General features: G+C 44.9%; 1 protein-coding gene across 2 annotated transcripts in view; it reads right to left on the reverse strand.

Annotated features, from left to right (window-relative positions):
• Nucleotides 1–8962: 8962 nt before the first annotated feature.
• LOC124795191 (zinc finger protein Noc-like) overlaps nucleotides 8963–22557 on the reverse strand; it is a 116758-nt gene continuing 103163 nt past the window's right edge. For both annotated transcript variants that reach the window (XM_047259096.1, XM_047259095.1), the window contains one exon: nucleotides 8963–10628. In XM_047259096.1, the coding sequence (XP_047115052.1) occupies nucleotides 9264–10628 (1365 nt within the window). In that variant the 3' untranslated portion in view covers nucleotides 8963–9263. The remainder of the gene's footprint in view (nucleotides 10629–22557) is intronic.

Raw genomic sequence — 22557 nt, forward strand, 5'->3', positions numbered from 1 at the left:
CGCCGCTGCCATGGAATCATGGCGTCAGCGTTGTGAAAAATGTGTACGTCTGCAGGGCGATTACGTCGAGAAGTAACGCCAGTTTCATCGGGTGAGTAGTTAATTAGAAAAAAAATCGGAGGCCTTAGAACTTGAATGCACAACGTATTTGATGACTTCTAGACAAATTTCCCATGTTTAGTTGACGGTGCAAAATGGTGATCAGTTTAAAATAGTTTATTACCACTGAGTGTAGCGTCTGTAGAAAGAAAGAAAGAACAGGTTGCGGGGTGTATAGATTGAGGGGACTGTCTGTGCAATTTAGCGATCTTTGCAAAATAACGGCAGAAAGCCCCAGAAAGGAAAGGTGGATGGTGCTTCGATACTGACGACGTTAGTAATTCGAGTGGTAAATTGGATAAGAGCCAATGAGAATGCTTGATTGATTGTGGTGGGATATAGGAGCAGTGAGTACATTTGCGTATTTTGAGAGCAGGAAGGCTATCGCGTTATGTCCGAGAGGAAGACTGGATTCGGTGATATTTTGGTAAACAGTTTCTGTTAGGGTAAGAATTTCCATGCACACAAGGTGAGGCATTAAGAAAGCAAGCGTTGACTATTTCTGGGACACTATACAATTCCCGAGAGGTCGACTCAGCTCTTATTTTTTTTTTTTTTTTTTTTATAAAGTGATGTGACGTAAGAATAAGATTGGGAAGGTTGTTAGATGAGTTTGTAATTATGCGCGTGCACTTGGCGGTGTTGCGTCGGTCACGCTGGGGCGGGTATGTGCAGTTGAGCGCGTGTGTCAACACGCTCTGTGCTATTCTGCCTTCAATGGTAAAGACAAGTGACGCCTGGAGATGCCTCGAATATGAGACTGGCGTGAACGCGCTTTGGAATGCTATGACAGTGTAATGGTGACTGTATAGAGGCGTGCAACTTTCACCGGTATTCGGTAGCGACACCTGGCGGGTGCGACGGAGCGCGCAGGATCCGAGCTGAGGCTGCCTCACTTCGTGGGTGTTGTGGCACGCGAAATGGATGTGTGAGTGTTGTGACAGCTGACGACTGCGTTGACTGTACGTGCGATCGCGTCATCATAGGTTTCTTCTGGATATCAATTTCTCAGGTGTTACGTATGAATGGGGGTGCTGCCACCTCATGCTTGTGGGGCCAGTGCGCGATTTGACATCTGGCTGATGCGTCACTTATTGCTACCTCCTGTGTACTCTCCTGGACAGGGGGCGGTGGACTGTGCTTGCACGTATCTGTTGCATTATTTTGTGAGTGGTCCCGTAGGACAGTTCACGAGAACTGAGAGTGTTTGCAGATATGTGTACTGCATTATTTCGGAGCAGTTTGCTATTGTGTGCGAAATTAGGAGTTGGTTACGCTGTTGGGCTGTGCAGTATGACCCCAGGCACACCTGGGCGGGTGTTTTGTGATAGTGTGATAGACATACTCTGTCGTTAAATAAGTTGTTTGGAAATATAGTGCAGTCAATTGTTACTCTCCCCAGCAGCCCAGAGCAGGCTGAGTTGTTTTCCCTCATCATCTTGGTTTACGTCAGGAAACGGACGACAGCGTCCTCTGCTTGTGGTACTGAGTACTTGTCCTCATGGAGAACATACTGTTTGCCGCCATCATGGATAACTGTACTTGCGTCATCAGCTGGTGTCATGGTGCTGTCCTCTGGCGGCGACGAAATGTACTAAGCCAACTGGGGTCTGGAGCTCATGGTGAACCCACTGGGTGGCGCCATCTTAGATTACGGTACTTGCGTCATCACCTGACGTCACTACAGCGTCCTCTTGTAGCATCGATATGGACTAAGTCAGTTGGGCTATGGACTCCGTGGCGAACACAGCTGGTGGTAGTGCTTCCTCTAATTGTTTAAATAAAGGCTGGTGTATGGTTTCGACAGTTGACGATTACCAAGCAGCGTCTTTTAGATGAATTATTATTTTGCCAAGTTAGGAGTTGTTTCGCTATCTGCATGTAAATGATTTGAATTATTTATGAGTGGTTCGCATGTCTGTAGGTTGTGCAATGTGTTATTTTTGACTGTTTACAATTAGCAAGAGTGTGTGTTGAGACTTATACATGAGTTATGTAGGAGTAGTTTGCAGGTCTGTATGTCAGAGCATGTGTTTTGTGATACATATACTCCATCCTCTCTCCATCAGCCTAGTGCGGGACGATTCCTTTTACCACCCACCCCTAAGAAGAGGTGGCGGTCTGGCGACTTAGGTTAGTGGTGATGGCGGTGGTGGTGAGCTTCGTTTGCAGCAATTTTCTTACGCTGGTAGTGAAAACGGAAGTGAGCTTTGTTTACGGGCAGAATTCAAACTTGGCGCCGGTTCCTAGGCGGAAGTGGCGGTTGGGTGGCTGAGTTTAGTAGAAGTGTCCTTTCTTTCCCCCCAACTTTCTAAGGTTGGTTGCGAAAGCGTAAGTGACCTTCCTTTACTGCCGAAATTCAACCTCGGCGCCGGTTCCTAGGAAGAGGTGGCGGTCTGTGCCTTGAAAAGTAGTTGAAAGTAGATAGTTGAAAGTATAGTGAACACGTTTTCATATCTATATGAAGTCGAATTACGTGACCAATAGGAGTGCAGCATTCTAGGGGTGTGGGGTGCTAGGTCATGAAAGATCACCACACTGATAGCGGGAAAATGTGGAACTTCTCATTTGATCATTGAATATTGAAATTGTAAATTCAGTTATTGAATATGATTAAAATTGAAATGAATTTAAGTAGTTAGGTAATTAATAGGTTAGATGGGCGATGTGAGTGTAAGAATATTTACAGAAGACTATGTCTGGCGCATGTATGGAGGTGGCGGCTGAGGGTGTTTGACGTAAGAGGTCGGACACGCGCAGGCCCTTGCGCCGGCTGGGGCGACCGGGCAGTCCCACGTGCTCGTTAACTGTCAGACGACGTGGCAGCTGTCAACAGCCCCAATGTGCTCGCGATCTGTCGGATGGTGTGGCGTGTTTGGGATGTAAGAGCACTCTTGAATAACGGTACACTGCGTCATCAGATGACGTCAAGACAGCGTCCTCTGTGTACCACGTCATGTGGTGGATACAGTGGCTGCAGCCAACTTGAATAACGGTACTTGTGTCGCGATCTGACGTCATGGTGGCGACGATATGAACTAAGCCAGTTGGAGTCGAGACCCAGTGGCGAACACACATGCTTGAAATTGGTTACATAATAATAAAGACAAGTCAATTTTCCCAACATTTTACTAAGTGTGACGCATTATCATGGTGGTATTTGCACTTCCCGCCATTTCCTGCTGGGGAGGAGGGTTAGGTTAGTGGAGACAGTCCAATTGACCTCCTCCCTGCCAAAATCTGCCATCTTCATTGGCGTCACTAGGGGTGTGTGTGACGTCACGGCCGCCATCTTGGATGGCGTCACTGGGGGTGTGTCTGCGACGTCACAGCCGCCATCTTGGATAACTGTACTTTGGAATAGAACCAACCTAACCCCAATACTATTTATACTCACCACACTGTTCGTTGAACAACATGAGAAAGCTAGCGGAATGAAATGGAGCATTGTCGTCTTAGACGATGGCTAAGTTGTTAGTGAATAAGATTTGATCCGAAGAGACATTTTCTCAAGATATTCATATAATCTTATTTCTCTGAGGCTGCGGAGAAACTGGAATGACTGTGTGTGATTGGATGATGTTATTCTTTGGTCTTACCTTCACTCATTCCTGGCGGAGAAAGAACCCTATTGGCCAGAGGGTACAAATTTTATCTTTGTTCTCGACTGTGACTCATAACTGAACATCTTCAGTCAGCAAGTGGTTCTCTTGTAGTTCTCACACATACTTACCGAATGTATGCGAACTCTCCCAGCATTTCTGTTTCCTTTTTGCTCCTGCATTCGACTAGTGACTTAGAGTTAGGAAACAAATTTTAATGTAACATCTTGTCAGACGTATTAAATGCTGTTTAAGTTTTAAACCCAGTAGGAGATACTGCTGTCAAGTACGGTAACCAGAATGACTCCACTCTTAGTTTTCCCACCTCTGTCGGAAAACGAGTATCCAGGAAGTGAGTTGGGACGACAGCTGGTTCACCAACTCCGTTCACTTCTAAGACGACGTTGGACATGCAGTGGAAGATACAAGCAGTGTTTGCGGTCCATTATAAATGGTTGGTAAAAACAATCACACACTATATCCAACAGAAGTCTTACCGACACCATACAATCTGATAGCAGCTGTAGTGATGCTAGAATCGGTTGTCTGTTTAATACTCAGTAAAAGTTTGATAAACAGGAATTAGGATTATCAATATCGGCAATGCATTTTCAAGCAAGCACATGAACTGTAGGTGTTAGCTCCATAGAAATGAAATCTGAAAAAAGATCTGGGATCCAGATACGAAAACATAACAGGTTGCGTAATTCCAGTCGGAAGCCTCCTAAGTGACGGCGGCGGCGGCGTTAGGTACAAGCTGGAGAACGTAGTGCACTGTTTATGCCAACATTCTTAACGCAAATATCAAAAAAGAATAATTTCAGTTACTACTTAACGACCGTTTTGACATTACTCCAGTGGGATTCACAAAATGACCCAGAATAAGAATCGAAATACATACAAGCAAAAAACGTCAAATATAGTCATCTAATTAAAGGAAGTTTGTTTGCATGTTTTGACAGATCTGATTGTGGGAACGTTCTACTGGGCGTAAAGTATGGAAATACTCAAAATGAGATTATCATAACAGCAAAAAGGAAACACCTCTGCGATAGAACTGGAGAACCCTAGTAAGAGTTGTGGGAGAAAAGGAAAGATTGAAGAAATGTAGCAGAAGCTTTGAATTTCCCATTTGCCAACAAGTCAGTAAGAGTCAGGAAAATATAATACCGAGAGAATCATGATGAATGAACGCAATATCGTTGGAAGATTGAAAGAGTAATCCAATCGTAAATCACTATCGATGCATACTGGTAACGTGGAAGAAAAGGCAGCTAATGATGAAAGCCCGCCCGATGTTTTCAAAGAAGGTGAACGGGAAGTCCGAGACTCCAACAACGAAGTGAAAAGGAACTAGGAGGAAGGAATTCAAAAAACAAGGAAAAAGTGATCGTTCATCATATTTACAAGAGAAATGACAAAAATGTAATGGACTACCGTGGAACTGATCTGCTCAGTAATTGCTTTAAGGTGTTATTCAGCTACAACGTATTCAGTTCTTAACGGGACAAATAAGCCGTGACTGCCAAAGTGTGTTACGGAAGAGCCCATGAACATTTATATTACTCCATCGGCTCACGAGGCGAAGATGTTTATGTGCTTTTTGCGTGCTACGTTCCTCTGTTTGCCGTCTAGGCCTCACGGAGATAGGAATATCTAAGGAAAGTTTTGGAGTATCTAACGTGGTAATAAACATGCTTGAAGTGTATTTAAGAAACATAAATGACGAAGTAAACAGTGGGAACAAAATTATGAAGAAGGTCTATATAATAACGGGATTAGAACAGCTGTGATGGTGTGTTCAACCACTCGCTAGGAAACGTATTAAAAGTGATATGAAGGAAGTACTTGGACGTAACTCAATAGCCAAGTCGTAGACACTAGCGTCACTTACCTGGTACATAATGGAGTAGCTATATTGTCTGGAAGCTGGGAAGAAATTGGTGGAAAGAGCCATTTACATCAGGATGGATTGCCGGATCGCACAATAATGAAAATTATTGACAATTCGAAGAATGTTGCCACCTACACGAACTCTTGAGTAGCCCCATTTTTCTATGCTGCAAATTTCACGTGAAGGGATTGGGGAACCTCAAATACGAACTGCGCCACACCGCATCTGTGAACGCCAAACAGCAAGTGTAATGTAAAGAAAGAATAATCTTTACCTGTTATTATCGATGCATCTTCTCTCTGTGTATCTCGCCAGTTTTCTTCTGGCCAAGAGCTAAGCAGTATCTGTGACATGTCAACACTACACCTGTGTTTTTCACATCTGGTTTTCTTTTCCCATCTCATGTGCCACAATTACCAGCTATTTCTTACTTTTCTTCTGACCGATTAACGTCGTCTTCTAATTTGATTAATTCTGTGCTAACGCCTTACATTTCTCTTGTGTGTCATTTCTCATATCCTACAAGGGCGTATTGAGGACCTTGCTAAATTAAAAGACGTTGCTGACATGCCGCCTTCGTCGTCGTCGTCGTCGTCATGTTAATGATGTCAGCTACCGCATAGGTACTACCCATACCGTAACCTTAACTCGCTAACGGTGACTGGTTAGATGTCAGACGACAACAGAACTTTCGACTGAATCAGACTCACTAAGTATTTCAGGCACTACTGCAAAACTCATGATTAGGTTTTTGGGTACCTAATTCTAACAATGTCGCGGGATTTGTAAGCACTTTTACGTATGTATCGTTGGAAGAGTGACAGAGCTAAACGAACTTCACTGGCAGCTACGTTAACTTCTTGTGTTGATACTTCATGTTTCAATAATAATATTTGGTATTGCAGTTTGTTTCATTATTTTCCTTGGCTTTTACTGCGGTAGTACAGTGGTAGATCGAAAGAATTAACTATTTTGCAGATTTAAATTATTTATTTTCATATCGCACACATCCAAAATAACATAGAGCGATAAAAAATTAGGTTCATTAGCTTTGGCTACATTATGAATCAAGTAGAGTAGACAATTATACACGAAAGTACATGAACAATTACATGCATCTCAGGTAATAGTCACGAGCTAGACATTAAGACTGCAGTATTTGAACAGCTCAGAAGCATTATCTCCATCCAATGATAATGTCCCTTTCATTCCTGTGGACTGTTGATGGACTAAACAACGCTATGCACATTTGGTTTTTTCTGAGTATTTCTACCAAGAAATTTAACAAAACATTATCACCTACAGATTATCAACCAATATTCATTATTACATTTTTCAACACAGTTCCGTAGTGAACATTTGTCTCAGTATCATGTAATTCATAAAATGTGCAGCGTACTTGCTAAATTCAACAACATCGCTAAAATATTTCACTATAAACCTTTAATTATGACTACAATATAGTCCAACTAAGATATGGAAACTTAAGTGGACATATCAGAAAGAAGACATCTTCAAATCAGGAAGTGAAGTAGCATAATTTGTCAAATACCTAAAACAAGTGGTATGACAACTTCAAAAACACATGCTGAGTAGTTCTGAATGTTCTTCATTGGAGGGCACATTGGTGAATTATACAGGAATTTCTTTTATCACTTTTTATAACGATGGTAGACTAAGATTGCAGTGCGACGAAAGAAAATATCTTTTATCGTATAATGAAGTGCGTTACTTGAGAAAAGTTCCACTGTGATTCCAGACTCAATGAATACAACGTTCAACGTATCGTGACCAGTGGGGTAACTTTAGGTAACTGCGACAGCAGTCATTCTGAAAGGAACTCACATCTGAGCCAGATTCTCGACTTCTATATATGCAATACTTCTTAACAGGTCCGTATATATATATTTGAAAAGAACGAGAAGCAAACACATTCAGTCCAATATGCATTATATATACATTTGTTCGCTTGCCTCAGTCTTTGAATAAAGAATAGTTTTTAAAACCTACAGACAATGACCACACACGTGCATGAGTTGCGGCGGACTTTTAGCATTTGTGGACATCATCCAGTAAGTAATGTTCTCGCGTGGAAGTTGCTATTCGCAAATTCACCGGTCAGTGCGTAGTTACAGATGTAATCATTACTGTAAGAAGGTGGTTGCTCAAGAACTAGAGCTTTCTACCCCCTAACACAGATTCAACACAAAACAAACAGCAATACAGGGCATGTTCTCAACTGTTTTCGTATCCAGACATTGCATATTAATGCGTAGCCGGGAAGAGCTTTTTCCCTGGTGTGAAACATGAGAAATTAATATCTAAGTAATTTGTGCTTTAGCTAATTAAATTTGTAATAAACTGAATCGGGAACCCAAATTCCTACGAGCTTGTAGTGGTGGTAGTGTACCAATAATTAAGCACAGTGAGTATTTACACTATTACCTCAAAGAATGTTCTGCGATATATCGAAGATTTTACACCTGGAACATCTCCTGTGGTCAAAATTTGGTAAACATTACTGTCGGCTGTAGAACCTGAGAGTGATCATCCTACGAAACGCTTTTGCTAATTCCCGAGCACTGGAACGAAGCATAATGATTTATGTTTATGCCCACCTACCACCACCTTGACTAAATTGATTTCACCCATACTTAAAATATACGTTACACAGTGACACAGAAGTATATATTTTCATGGTGGCAATTTAATTTACGACCAATAATATGTAGATGTTTTGTCCCATTAAGTAAATGAAAAGGGAGTTCTTTCTGTATGATGCAATAGGATAGAAAAAGGTTTGCACAATGATAGTAATTTTAGTTTTCAGTTGGATCCTCAACAAGAAAATCTTATTCAACAACAATGAAATGGACACAAAGAGCTACCAAAAAGAGCTCCTCTCATCCGTAACGCCTGACACTGCAATTTTAAAGTGGTTGTGGGTTGGGTGAAATACAAGTAAGAACTTATCACTAAAGTAGGTTGTTGTTCAGGTTCACTATGGGTTGATGGTCTAGGGACTTTTGGACAAGAGGATCGTACGGATATACCAAAACTGCATCCGCAGGTATGAAAAAAACATCAATTGGTGGAGAAGTGGTGATGGTGGTGCCATTAACAGATAAAGGTATGGAGGGTGTAAACAGAGACTGAAGACAAAAGTAGTTGCTCGTACAGTACCTAAAAAATTAATGACGGATAAAACAGCTGGCAATGATACAATCTGTGGTATTCATTAAATCGTGCTCAGTCATATTGCATTTAAATACAGTTCACAGTACGAATTATGCAGCGAATTTAACTGTACAGTCAGTGTACTAGCAGTTTTATATAACGAGTATCTTTGATCATATTGGCGAAGGTCTTGCTAGGATAAATATTTATTGACAAAGTCAGCTGTAAACATGAGATATGTCTCAACAATTATAGCGAACACTGTGTTGTAAAGTGAAAAATCATTCCAGTGTACAAGGCATTCAGTACTTTAATGTACAATCGCTATTACTGTCCTCACTGATTTTAAGTACCAGTGAAGTAATTGCCACTCGGACGAGCCGTGTCACTTGCTCAGACTCCTCAGTATACACTTTGGTTACATTTATATTCACAAGTGTCCCGTAGCTTCCACGGGGGACGATTTGAAGTGCGATCGGCGGACCGCCGATTCACGGGTGCCGCTGTCCGTATAGCGAGTATGGCGAGAAGTAGGGCGGCAGCCCCGGGTGAGGGTGCAACGGGAACCCCGGCGGCAGCAGGGCGCCCGGGGTCGGCTTGCCGTAGGGGTGGTACCGCGCCGTCGCCAGCGGGCTGAGGGGCGGCGTGGGGTAGGCGCGGTGCGCGAACAGCGGAGACACCGCCGCCTCCGTATGCGAGCGCAGGTGCTGCAGCAGCTCCTCCGACGTGGCGAACCTCTTGCCGCAGTAGCCGGACGCGGCAGCAGCCGCCGCCGCAGCGGCCGAGCCGTCGGCGGCGGAAGAGGCGGAGGGCGCGGCGCTGCCGATCCAGTTGCAGACGTACGGCAGGTGCGACGCGAGAGCCGCGAGCTGCGCGTGCGCCGTGGCGTAGGCGGCGGCGGCCGCGGCGGCGGGCAGGAACGCCGCCTTGCCGGCGTGGTCGCACTGCGCGCAGCCCCCCGGGCACCCCTTGCCGGCGCCCGCCGTCGACGACGCCGCTGCCGCCGCCAGGAGCTGTGAACTGAGCTGGCAGCCGGTGCAGTACGGGTCCCTACACACGGGGACGAGCGTGTCGACGCCGGACGGCGTCTTCATACGCGCGTAGCTCACGTACGGCGAGCCCTTGAGGTGCGCCGCGGCGCCGCCTCCGGCCGCGGCTGCTGCCGCCGCCATCAGGTCGACGGGGAAGTGGGGGAAGGCGCCGAGGTACGAGGCGGTCGGCTTGAAAGTACCTAGCGGCATGTCCTTCAAAGACGCGGTCGGGTCGAGCAGGCTGGACGCCACGGGACTGAATCCCACCTTGGTCGTCGCAGCCAGCGGACTCTCCGACGACGACTTTGCGTCAGAGGCCGCGCTGCTGGCGGCGGCGACAGCTGCCGCCGCCGCAGCAGCAGCGGCGCTGGCCGGCGTCTTCCGGCCGACCACCGGCGAAGACCTGGGCGAGGAAGCGCTCTGGTTGCTGGCGCAACGGCCGCCGCTCTTGGTGGACGCGGGTGTCCTCACCCGGGCAGAACCGTTCCCACCGCCGCTCGCGGCACCCGCGCGGTCCTCCTGCGGCGATCCAGTCTTGTCTCGCTGTTGGTGGTGCTGCTGCGACACTGAAGACTCGTACGGCTTGAAGCTCGATTTGACGCTCAAGTCGCTGCCCGCCGAAGACGCCGGCGAAGACTTGTCGCGCGCCCCGCCACTCCCACCGGTAGAGGAATCGTTCTTCACCGTGGAGGCGGAGGACGAGGACGACTTCGAGGACGGCTGCTTCTCCAGCGGCGGGATCAGAGGCTTGCTGCTAGGAGAGTCTGCGCCGATCTGGCTGCACGTCTGCGCCAACAGGGCCAGCGGACTCTTCTTCGCATCGAGCTGTTGAGGAAAGAAAGGAACAGTATTAATGAAGTTCCACTGAAGACTGCAAATAGGCCAGGAGCAAGCAATCGCGTGCAACAAAGTTAACAATGATACATTGACAGTTAAGATCTGTGACATCAAACCAAGTCAGATGTATTGAGGCGTAGCGCCGTATTCCGATCCTGCCTTGGATGCGGATAAGTGGGAGATGTGTCTCAGAGCTGGATAGTGACAGATAGTGACGCAAGACTGGACGCGCGCCTGTTTATGTATCAGCCGATGGAGGACAGTATTGGATAGGGGACTGTGATTTAGTTTCGATTGTTTCCACTAGAGTGCAATAAAGTAATAGAATGTTTTTCATAAACTGTTCTAGTATTTTCATAAAGTGTTATTTTGTCTTTTTGTGTATGTAAAATGTTGTAAATGTATTTTAGCAGTATGAGTGATGCGTGAGTGTTGTTTAAGGTTAATATGAAGATAACTGTTTAACGAGTTATGCAGTGGGATTTAGTGTGGGAACATTTCGAATTAGTATGGATGTGGACAAAGGGGATTTTTGTAGAATAGATTTGTAAAGTAAGTTTATGGTAAAGGTAAAGTTAATTCAGGTATAAATAATAATAGTAAGTAACTTTATGCATAAAGCAAACTTCAGCATATTAGATAATTACGTCGGTAAAAAGTGCAGTCGTTAGTTTTACTATTTTGCGGTTGGTTATTGACGAAAAGCGCGGACTGACGCGGGAGATTGTTGTTTTGCTACTGGCTGTTGAGTAAACCGACCAATGGTAAAGCAATATTCTTCGCGCGCCTTTCTCTGCTGGTAGAGAAGACTTAGAGTATTCTAGAGAGTAGTCAGAGCCTAGCCATGAAACAGTTCGGACGTGTGCAGTACTAGTTACGATGGAAATGATAAGTTGCCGGATCTAGCAGTGTTTCATACATCAAAAGTGTTGTAAGGTGACGGCATAATTATTCCGATGGGTGTGTAGAAATTTCGGAATCTTTAAGTGCATTTTGTAACGAGAAAAGACAAATTCCGCGTGGCGTATTGAGCAGCTCGGTGGCTAAAAACTGTGACTGCATTAGGTACCGACAGACCTAATATTTGTCGAGCATTCTCAATCAAAAACAATCCGTATTTTTGTAGCTATTAGGTTTTCGGGAGATGCAACACCATAAACTTGCTAACGTGAGTGAAAGGGATTGTGAGTGACTGTTATGGGATGGCAGTGATACTTTCTTCACCTAAGTTTCAGAATATATTACGGACAAAATTTCCAACCTTCCATTTCGTGTGAAAACTTTCTCCCGAAACATAGATTAGTGACTTTAATTGCAGCCTGGTTCACGTCGAAGTACAGTAGGTTTCTCTCGGCTTCCCTACTGATGATACGCTGAGACAATGTTCACAGATAGGTGCAGGTCCGTCGTAATGGGACGGAAGAAACCGCGCCGCCGCAGTATACTTTTCACTTGGTGACTGGTTTCAGTCAGACCAATAACTTTACTCGGTAAACGAGAATTAAAAAGCATAAAATAAGTGTCTCGAATTCCTCCTGGGGTGAAGCAGGCCGCTCTGAAGACAGACCGAGCGAGGTGGCGCAGTGGTTAGACACTGGACTCGCATTCGGGAGGACGACGGTTCAATCCCGCGTCCGGTCATCCTGATTTAGGTTTTCCGTGATTTCCCTAAATCACTCCAGGCAAATGCCGGGATGGTTCCTCTGAAAGGGCACGGCCGACTTCCTTCCCCATCCTTCCCTAATCCGATGAGACCGATGACCACGCTGTCTGGTCTCCTTCCCCAAAACAACCAACAACCATCTGAAGACAGGTATGGAACACTGCTAAGTGGGTCTCAGTCGCTTATGGTTTTATGGCGAAAGCTTTGCTCACCGCCGTCTGCATAACGTTACCAGTAGCTATCGTTGAGAGCCCTTACCATAAGCTGTGAGAATTGAGTGTAAACGTTAATTATTGTAAGTTAGAGATACAAGACATATACATAGTTGACGTGCATTACTAGGTAAGACTGTCTCACTTCAGTATGTACTACCCATACAGGTGCTTGTATCAACGTGTGTATAAGAAAGACGGTTGATGAGACGCTAAATGGTCATCAAGAATGTAAGTGCTGGTCGGTATGAACCGCTGTCAGCAAAAGACGTTGCAACATCCAGTCGGGAGTACTATGGTAGACGATGAGAATTATCTGCAGTTGCCTTTTACATATACATATACAAAACACGCAGCTTGCTAGCTAACAGTGTGACACTGCTATTATCAACTTTATTGCTCGTTTTAAGTTAATATTTGACAACGGCTTTGCCGCAGTGGAGACACCGGTTCCCGTCAGATCTCAGAAGTTCAGCGCTGTCGGGCGTGGCCGGCACTTGAATGGGTGACCATGCGGGCCGCCAGGAGCTGTTGCCACTTTTCGGGGTGCACTCAGCCTCGTGATGCCAATTGAGGAGCTATTCGACCGAATAGTAGCGGCTCCGGTCAAAGAGAACCGTCGTAACGACCAGGAGAGCGGTGTGCTGACCACACGCCCCTCCTATCCGCATCCTTAGTTGAGAATGACACGGTGGTCGGGTGGTCCGGATGGGCCACTTGTGGCCTGAAGACGGAGTGCTTAAGTTAGTATTTAATTCTTCAATGCAACCTCGACGTTTCTCATCTGCACGAAATATGTGCTGCATTGTGTAACCCGTATTCAAGATGTCATGTCTTAGACAATCGATTTGGAAGAAATGGCGTAGTTTTTTATACGATAATTTCACAGTTATTGTACTTTAACAGTATATCAGGCAGCTAGAACATTTATGTGCACTTAAACGACAGTCGCAGATAACGACGTCTATAACTGAAGGCAGTGCTCATCGATTTCCATACTGCTCCCGACTGGATGCCCCAACATCCTTGGCTGACGTAGGAGCATATAGTCTCGTATTCCTTCATTCGTCTCTTTAGTGCCAGCTGGTGTTCTATTAACCGTCTTTGCCACACTCAAGCTGATACAAGCATCTGTAGAGAGCAGCATGTATTGAAATGAGCCAGTGTCATTGGTCGAGATGGTATCTCTTTGATAAGGGTTTAAAACGCAAGTGTTTTATGCATATTTGTAGTATCCCTAGTTGTTCATACGCCTTTAACTTACAACAATGTACGAATACAAACAGTTCCCACATATTAGGGTAATGCGCTCTACTATTGGCAGCGATATGCAGAAGGCTTAGACCGGAGGTTTCACAATTAAACCTCGAGCGGCTTAGCTCCACTCAGAAATGTTTCACACTCCCTGCAACCTGCTCCTGCTGTTACGAAGGATATACCTATAATTTATTTTCAGTCACTTTACTTCTGTGATTGTATACATTCATCGACCACTTACAGTATGTTATGCACTTACTTTCAGAGTAAGAAAATTGTAGGTTGATGATCTTATTAGAGACCGAAACCAGTCTTCAGCTGAAATAAACAACTTCTATGCACTTTGGGCTGTTTTATTGAAATCATTTTAATATAATTTTAACGATCGCTTTGTTTCCTCAAAGACACTGGTAGAAGAAACTCATTTTGTTCTGACTAATCGAGATTTTACTATTCGCGCCCAAGAGCGTTTCCTAGTTACAGGCTCTGTGCGGCGTTGTACGGTAGTTACACGGGTACTCAATAACTGAAAAGACAAGTTGGTGTAGCAATGAAACAGTTAGTAGTATGAGTTTTTCAGTGTAGTGACCTTAGGTTGGCATCACTGGTAGAAGCTGATCGCGGCTCACGGATAAAAATGTCCGCCCTCGGTAGCTGAGAGGTCAGCGCGACAGACTGTCAATCCCAAGGGCCCGGGTTGGATTCCCGGCTGGGTCGGATATTTCCTTCGCTTAGGGACTGGGTGTTGCGTTGTCATCATCTTTTCATCCCCATCGACGCACAAGTCGCCGAAGTGGCGTCAAATCTAAAGACTTGCACCCGGCGAACGGTCTACCCGACGGGAGGCCCTAGTCACGCGACATTTACATTTTACGGATAAAAGTTATTTTGTTTATAACGTCAGTATTGTATTTAATGATGCTGCATCTTCTTTAAGTTTCCACATTCGTTGAAAAACGTTCAGTGATACGGTTTTTGGTTTCTAAGAGAGACAAACCGGTTAAAATCGGTTCTGGAATGATTTTACTGTTTGGTGAAAGTTGTATGAACCGCTGGTGGGTAGAAAAAATGGTTCAAATGACTCTGAGCACTATGGGACTTAACATCTGTGGTCATCAGTCCCCTAGAACTTAGAACTACTTAAACCTAACTAACCTAAGGACATCACACACATCCATGCCCGAGGCAGGATTCGAACCTGCGGCCGTAGCAGTCGCGCGATTCCGGACTGCGCGCCTAGAACCGAGAGACCACCGCGGCCGGCGCCGGTGGGTAGAGCAGCTCAAAAAGGGTCGAATATCAGGGACTGAAGAGCAACGTTCTGGACGGCCTGATGAAGTGTCAACTCCCTCGCTTTAAATCCACATCGACGACATTATTCGTGATGACCGACGTGTTGTAGTTGCAAAAAATGTTGGAGTTCATGAAGTTGCCAGCACAAGCTGAAATACACCGGAACAAGTGCAAGGTGGGACCGAAAGAGTTAACGCAACAACCAAGGGAACGAGACTCAAAGCGTTTACAAACCGTGCCTATGAAAGGAAAGGTGACTCTTTTTCTAAACAAGATTGTGAAGTGTGACAAAACCTGGGTTCACAATTTCGAACAAGAGTTCTAAAGATAGACCATGGAATGGGAGCACACCAGTTCGCCTGTCCGAAAGAAATTCAGAACGCAAGCATCATCGGGAGAAGTCATATTGGCCTTGTTTCGAGATGCCCAAGGTGTCGTGTTTTGAGATTATTTGGATCATCATCGTACAATAAACAGTGCCTAATACTCAGACATGCTGATGAACAAAATAAAGCTAGCAGTGAGAGGAAAACCTCGCGGATCTCTAAGAAAAAAGGTGTTATTGCTGCACGACAAAATTCGCACTCAAATCGCACAGCTGACCCAAGAAAACATTGAAAAAATGTGTTGGCGCATACAACCTCATCCTTCCTACAGTCCACACTTGTCTCCCTCGGATTTTCATTTATTTTTACCACTCACTGTGGCAACACGTGGAAAATAGCTCAGCAACAATGAGGTGGTCCAACAATTTGTGGGAAAGTGTCTCAAACAACAAGACAAAAATTTCTTTGCATCGGGTATAAAAAAAGTACTTCAGCGTTGGAGAAAGTGTATTAATATTAGTGGGGATTATATCGAAATGTTGTAAGAGTCAGTTTGTAAAAAATGCAGTTTTTTGTGTATAAATTTGCTTGTAAGTATGCAATGTCCTCCGTGGATTAAAATGTATTTTTCCTTATTCTATCATGTAATTTGTCAGAAGCATTTCGAATATTTTCCACGCCGGTTAAAATAACGGCAGAAAACCGGTTTTACATGTGTTGATGTCGAGTGGTAATATTCAAAGAGGTGGTAGCCAGTCTTAAGGCTGAATCTTAAAATGCCATCACCTGCATGTATCAACGGTTTGACGGCTTCACTCCTATGGAGAAGCAGCTGTTATGGTCTCTAAGAGGACTGAACTAGCTAACTATATGGGAATCGTACCATCACTATCATAACTTTTCCTCATTCCGCTGACAGCAAAGAAGGGGAAGCAGAATTGAGGAACCTCCATCCTCGAGACCTTGTCTCCGTGTCTCTCGCTGTGCTCTAACGTTACTCAAGGCTGTGAAACTATTTAAGGTACTTCGTTGTTTCAGGCATTGTAAGTCCTCTCTAGAGTAGTGAAAAAAATGTGAAGTTTGTAGATGTCCAGCAAGGGTGCGCTACAATGCGGCAAGTGCCACCACCTAGTGAGAGTTTTACGAGCTAGTAAACTGTACCACTTTGCGTTGTTAACTCATTCACTGTGTGTCAACGGAAGTTGGTTGATAAAGTGAATTTTCTATGACAGTTTTTACTGACACCACATGAGGTGCATTTTGACGGTCCTCACAACACTTACGTAAGAAAGAAATGCCAAAAAGACTTATTTCAGGCCACACCTGAAGGGGCAATAAACTCGTAAGTACTCTCGGTGACTCGAGATATTGAAGACATTGGTGATAGGTTCTCAGGTTTCCCCAGTGTGTAAACCCTAACTGGTGTCTGTTCTACGCTCATTGTTTAGTGGTAATGACCGGTACTTACCACTGGACAACGACAGGAAATTACTCATCCGATAGAAGCTCGGTGAAATTTTAACAAAGTATATCGTCGCTAAATTACGTATTCGTACACAGACAGGTAACTGACGAACTTATTTTTTTCAAGTTTAATGACAGAAGGCGACAGCAGTCATAATAGATGATACCAAACAATTAGGAGAAGGTCTCCGCCCTACTCCAAGGCTCCAGTACGTACAATATTAATTAAACTCGTGCTACTCTACAAAAATCCGTTGAGTGTTCGTAGCAGCCCGTCTTCAAACGTCAGAAGATGAGGCGATAATTTCAGTTCCCTCTCCATAAGCAGTGTGAGTGGTTCTCATGGGGAAGGAGGAATATTTTTTCTCTCTACACTTACGGGTCCCCCTCCACTTCCACTACGATGGCTTATCACCCAGGTACCAATACTATACGAACTCCTATCAAATTTTCACAAGCTTTACTATAAGTTTTTCGTGTACTTCGTGTTAAGTAGCATTCTGTGACACAGTGCACCCTCCCTCACACAGTGCATGGTGATTTGAAAAGCATAAATGTTAATATTCCATCAGCACTTACATCAATTCTACTTTAGTATTTCAATGCTGTTTATCCTGTAGACAAAAATAACGGTTGCTTCGTCCTTCAAATGAATTAGTAATGTTTGTAACCAAACATGTTTCAGCTAGCTATATTACACATCATCAGCAACAGGAAATATAGAAAGGTAAATCACAATTCCGTAGGGGTAAAAAGTGTAAATATCAAGGTAACTTAAAAGAATGATCACTAAACACGACATATTCCAAAATATTTATAGTAAAAAAGAGTTATCCGTTATATCTGCGTAGATCCCTAATGAGACCTAAATCAAGTAACAGGAACATATTGAGTTAGAAATGATAAGAACACAGTTGTTAAAAACGATTACCATTCATTCGTATCTGCAAGATAAAAATCGTCAATATGATTTAGTTACTATGCATTTAATATTCTGTATATATATTCGATTTATATTACATCACACTTTACGTGTTCTGCAGGGGTTGACATTTGCTGCTCTGAGAGAGAACAAAGCGAGGAGGCAGCGGTTTACAATGTTGGACGCCGCAGTGTGGGTGGGAAGAAAAAAATTCAGAATAACGTACCTGGAGAGAGATCATCGGACACAGAACAAGGCGAAGAGACATCCTTTTGTGTGAAGGAATGTGCAGGTTCACGAATGAAGGTCGTGAACTGACCAAGGAACGTCCTAACATAAAGCAATGAGCCACACTTCCGGCCGAACAGTAGACACACATTTGTGATTGGCAGAGTGCTGAGGAAGTACGAGGGAAAACGGAACATCCAGAAAATCTTCGGAAAGGAATATGAGCTTCAGGATTTTGGGTAGCAGATTCAAGACCCGTGTAGTGGGAGGTAACGCTTTTGTAACAGCTGCTGGGATTCATCACCTGAGAGAAAAGGTGGGCAGGAGAGAGCTGGATATGGCGTTAAGAGACTTCTCTGTGGGAATGATGATGGGAACTTCCCTACGCGGATTTGTCGGAGACAGTTCCTCCGAGAATGAACCTGGATACTTCGCTGGAGAAAGCCACAGTGGCGACTTTTGGCAGTTAGACTTTGAGAAGTGTTGCTTTCGGCATAAGGAGCACGTGAGTGCTTTCTGTGTCAACAAACTTGTTATCCTATTTATTGGAGTGACGATTCTTTAGCTCTTTGTTGAGTCTGACGCACATTGAAGTGTGAGTACTTGAGTCTGATTTCTGTTCCTGGCTAGTAAGCAAACAGAAGTCTTGTATTGAGGTAATTTGAGCCCCAAGAGTTTGACCAGTGCACAGTGTCCACTGTGTTGGCAGAGAATTGTAGTACTCTATGTACATCATCTGCACAATTGCCAACGCCCTAACGATCCGATCACTGGTTCAGTACAAGTGCTGTCCATATTTCGATAGGTGATATGCGCACTCCAGTTCAGTGAATAGGGGAACACTCACAGTAAATGTGCAGAGCGCCATTTACTTGCCCACTGATATTTTTTCTGAAGGTGCCAGTCAGGGTGTGGGTCTCACATTGTAGTTAACGTCCTGGTAGGGATGACTGGCCTCATGCGCTGAACTGAAGCGAAATGAAAACAACACGACGCTTCGTTTTATGCAAACCCCTAAGTGTAGATTGTCAATCGCAGGATTGTTTTAATCAATTGTAGGCGTAAGAATTCCATTGTAGAGACATTAGCCAACCACACAGACACGTACATACACAAGCTATGTATTACAAACACCACGCGGGCTTACATGGTGCATGTGTTCAAAAATTGTTCAAATGGCTCTGAGGTCATCAGTACCCTGGACTTAAAACTAATTAAATCTAACTAATCTAAGGACATCACACACATCCATGCCCGAGGTGGGATTCGAACCTGCGACCGTAGCAGGAGCGCGGTTCCTGACTGAAGCGCTTAGAAACTGCTCGGCCACAGCGGCCGGCGGTGCTCTTGTAGCTGTGAAGGTTGAAACGAAATTTTACGTGAACAATATTCCACAGCTTCAATGTGTTAAAAAAAAAAAAATTATTTCACCAAGAACTGCCGCCCCACCTATTTGCTTTGACGAAACCAGTTTCAGTCACATGATCACACGATAAGTGCAGAAAGAAAGCTTCGGTGCTGAAGTAACTACTGGTCTACTGTGTATGATCATGTGATCATGTTATTGAAGCCTGTTTAGTAAACAGTACAGCAACTTTTGGTGGAATCCAATGACGTTTTCTGAACAGTGAAACTGCATAATGGGCTCCTGATTACCGCTTTCTTATACTGAAATAAAGACGTTGCTACATGCTCTTTCTGAACAGTCGACACCTCCAAATTTTTCCATTCCACGCAGCTCTCTTTTTCGGTGGAGTAGAGTAAGGGGGCCGAGTAGACCTGCATACAGAAAAAAAAAACTTAAGGTTCACACAGCCTTGTTGATCGTCGGGCGAGAAAGAAAGGAGCGCCAGCTTACATTTTTTCTAGCGGACGTTTTTCATTAATTCAGGCGCCGTCTGCCGATGTCACGGCCGTGACAGGCTTATTTCGCCGCCGTTCCCCGCTAGGTGCGCTAGCCGCGGGGCAAGTCACGGCCCCGGCGCTCTGTGCCTTATTTCTTGTCCCCATCCCCTCCACAGCTCTGCCGCACAGAGAGGTTCGCCGGCCCGAAAAGCGAGTCTCCTGAGTGGGGAGGAAAGGAAGGGGTGGAAACCCTTGTGGCTGTGGCGGCTGCAAGAGTTAACGCAAACTCTTCCACCTCACTAATATTTTGTCCGGCTTTTTCTCCATCCCATTTTTTTTCCAAGATGAAAATCCGTTTACGTCGCAGTGACGGCCGCGAGTCCGACAGCTGTCTCTCAGGCCCCGCTCACGTCCGATCGGCCGCTGCGGTGGCGGCGTCAGCGGCAGCGGGCAGAGCGAGGCTGACAGCCGGCCGTCAGCGGCGGCCGGCGACGGCGCGCCGTTGTACGCGATCTCCGTACGGCGCGCGCACAATGGCTCAAAGGACAATGGCGGCGGCGCTGACAGCGTCACGTTCGCGACGCACGGCCGATTGACAACGCCGATACGGCTCCCGCGGCGTTCGTTTTGAGCGCGGTGCGCTCACCTGCGCTCCTACTTATCGCGCTGCAGTCCTTTCCGTTTCTTTGTTCCCTCTGCGCTATCCTGCAAGCCGATGCAAACGCGCAGTAAGGCACATCGGTCGTGCTTTGCATCCCTAGACGGTGTAGTCTATGCAGCTGAAGGGAAATAGCAGACAAAGATACTTATAACTCGACATGCGATTATGGAAGAAGTTACGGAAGGGCACACTATAAAAACGAGTAGACATCTGGGTACGAGAAACGTTGAGTAGGGGAGAGCGGGGCAATGCCGTACAGCGGGGTAATACCGTGCACCGCTTTATCCAGTTTCCCAGAGAGCGCAAAGAGCGCTGCATGGTGCTGCCACATAGCGGAAGTAACTATAATCAGACACAAAGGGGTCTATATCGTTCAACGGCGCAGACGTCTTCGACAATCGGTTTCAACTGATTTCGACTGTTTTCGACCGTTTTCTTATAAAATCCGAAGATGATAAGTCTAGAGGTGAGCGAAATATGTAATAGCAACAATATTTAAAGTAGCTCTGTTTAATTACGCATTTCTTGATCTTCTTTTAAACATTAAATGTTAGACGTTAAATTTCGTGATTGTTGGGTTAGAATTTAAAATGGCGAGTCATGTTGTCTCGGGGCAATACCGTACTTCGGGCACGGTACTGCCCCGTGGTTAACGGTATTGCCCCATATGGTAATTTCTTTTGGAATTTTCGTGAACTACATATTTGGAAGTGTGTGTGTGTGTGTGTGTGTGTGTGTGTGTGTGTGTGTGTGTGTGTGTGTCATTTTACAGATTTTCCTTGTGTAGTGCATGTGACACAGCTGAAAACTATATTTGCGACTACTGCCATTAAAACAGGGGATAAATGTGTTCAGAGACAAGTTGTACCAAAATCCAATAAATTTGTTTTACCAGTAAAAGGATTTTCTGTCTTTAGAAACTTTAATAAGTTGTAAAATTTGTGTGTTTCAATTCTAAATAAATTCTGAATTTCGAATTTCGTAATTTGATTTATTTTTACAGAGTTTTTGTCATTTTATGTGCAATGCTGTATCATAAGATATAAGAATGTAACACTTTTGTAAAACAGCTCTAAGAACGTAAATCGATGTCATATAGCAAAAATGAAGCCATAAACGTGTGGGGCATTGATTTCTTGCCCAAAAAAAGGTGTTCAGCATTTCAATTGAGTTCGAAAAATACGAAATATTTGAAAAATGGCTTACGTGCACGGTATTTCCCCGCTCTCTCCTAAGTGATGTAACACTTTCTTTCTGTAAAAGCAGGTTGATTTTATTCAGGATCGCAAAACAATGTACACAGATGATCCAACGAAACTGGTACACCTACTAAATATCGTGTAGGGCCCCTGCGAGCACGCAGCAGTGCCGCAACACGACGTGGCATGCGCTCTACTAATGTCTGAACTTGTGCTGGAGGGAACTGACACCATGAATCCTGCAGGGCTGTCAAATCCGTGAGACTAAAAGGAGGCGAGGATCCGTTCTTAACAGCACGTTGCAGGGCATCCCAGGTACGCTCAGTGATGTTCATGCCTGGCGAGTTTGATGGCCAGCGGAAATGTATAAACTCAGAAGTGTTTACCTGGAGCCACTCTGTGGCAATTTTTCATGTGCGAGGTGTAGCTTTGTCCTGCTGGAATTGTCCAAGTTCGTCGGAATGCACGATGGACATGAATGGATGCAGGTGATCAGACAGGATACTTTACGTACGTGTCACCTGCCAGAGTCGTATCTGGACATATCAGAGGTGCCCTGTCACTCCAGCTGCACACGCCCAACACCATTACAGAGCGTCCACCAGTTTCAACAGTCCTCTACTGACATGCCGGGTCCATGGATTCACGAGGTTGTGTGCATACCCATACACGTCCATCCACTCGATACAATTCGAAACGAGACTCGTCCGACCAGGCAACATGTTCTCAGTCACGAACAGTCCATTGTAGGTGTTGACGGGCCCAGGCGAGGCGTAAAGCTTTGTGTCGTGCAGTCATGAAGGACGCACGAGTGAGCCTTCGGGTGCGGAAGCCCGTATCGGTGCTG

Source organism: Schistocerca piceifrons, chromosome 4 (assembly GCF_021461385.2).
Source record: "Schistocerca piceifrons isolate TAMUIC-IGC-003096 chromosome 4, iqSchPice1.1, whole genome shotgun sequence".
NCBI classification, from domain to species: domain Eukaryota; kingdom Metazoa; phylum Arthropoda; class Insecta; order Orthoptera; family Acrididae; genus Schistocerca; species Schistocerca piceifrons.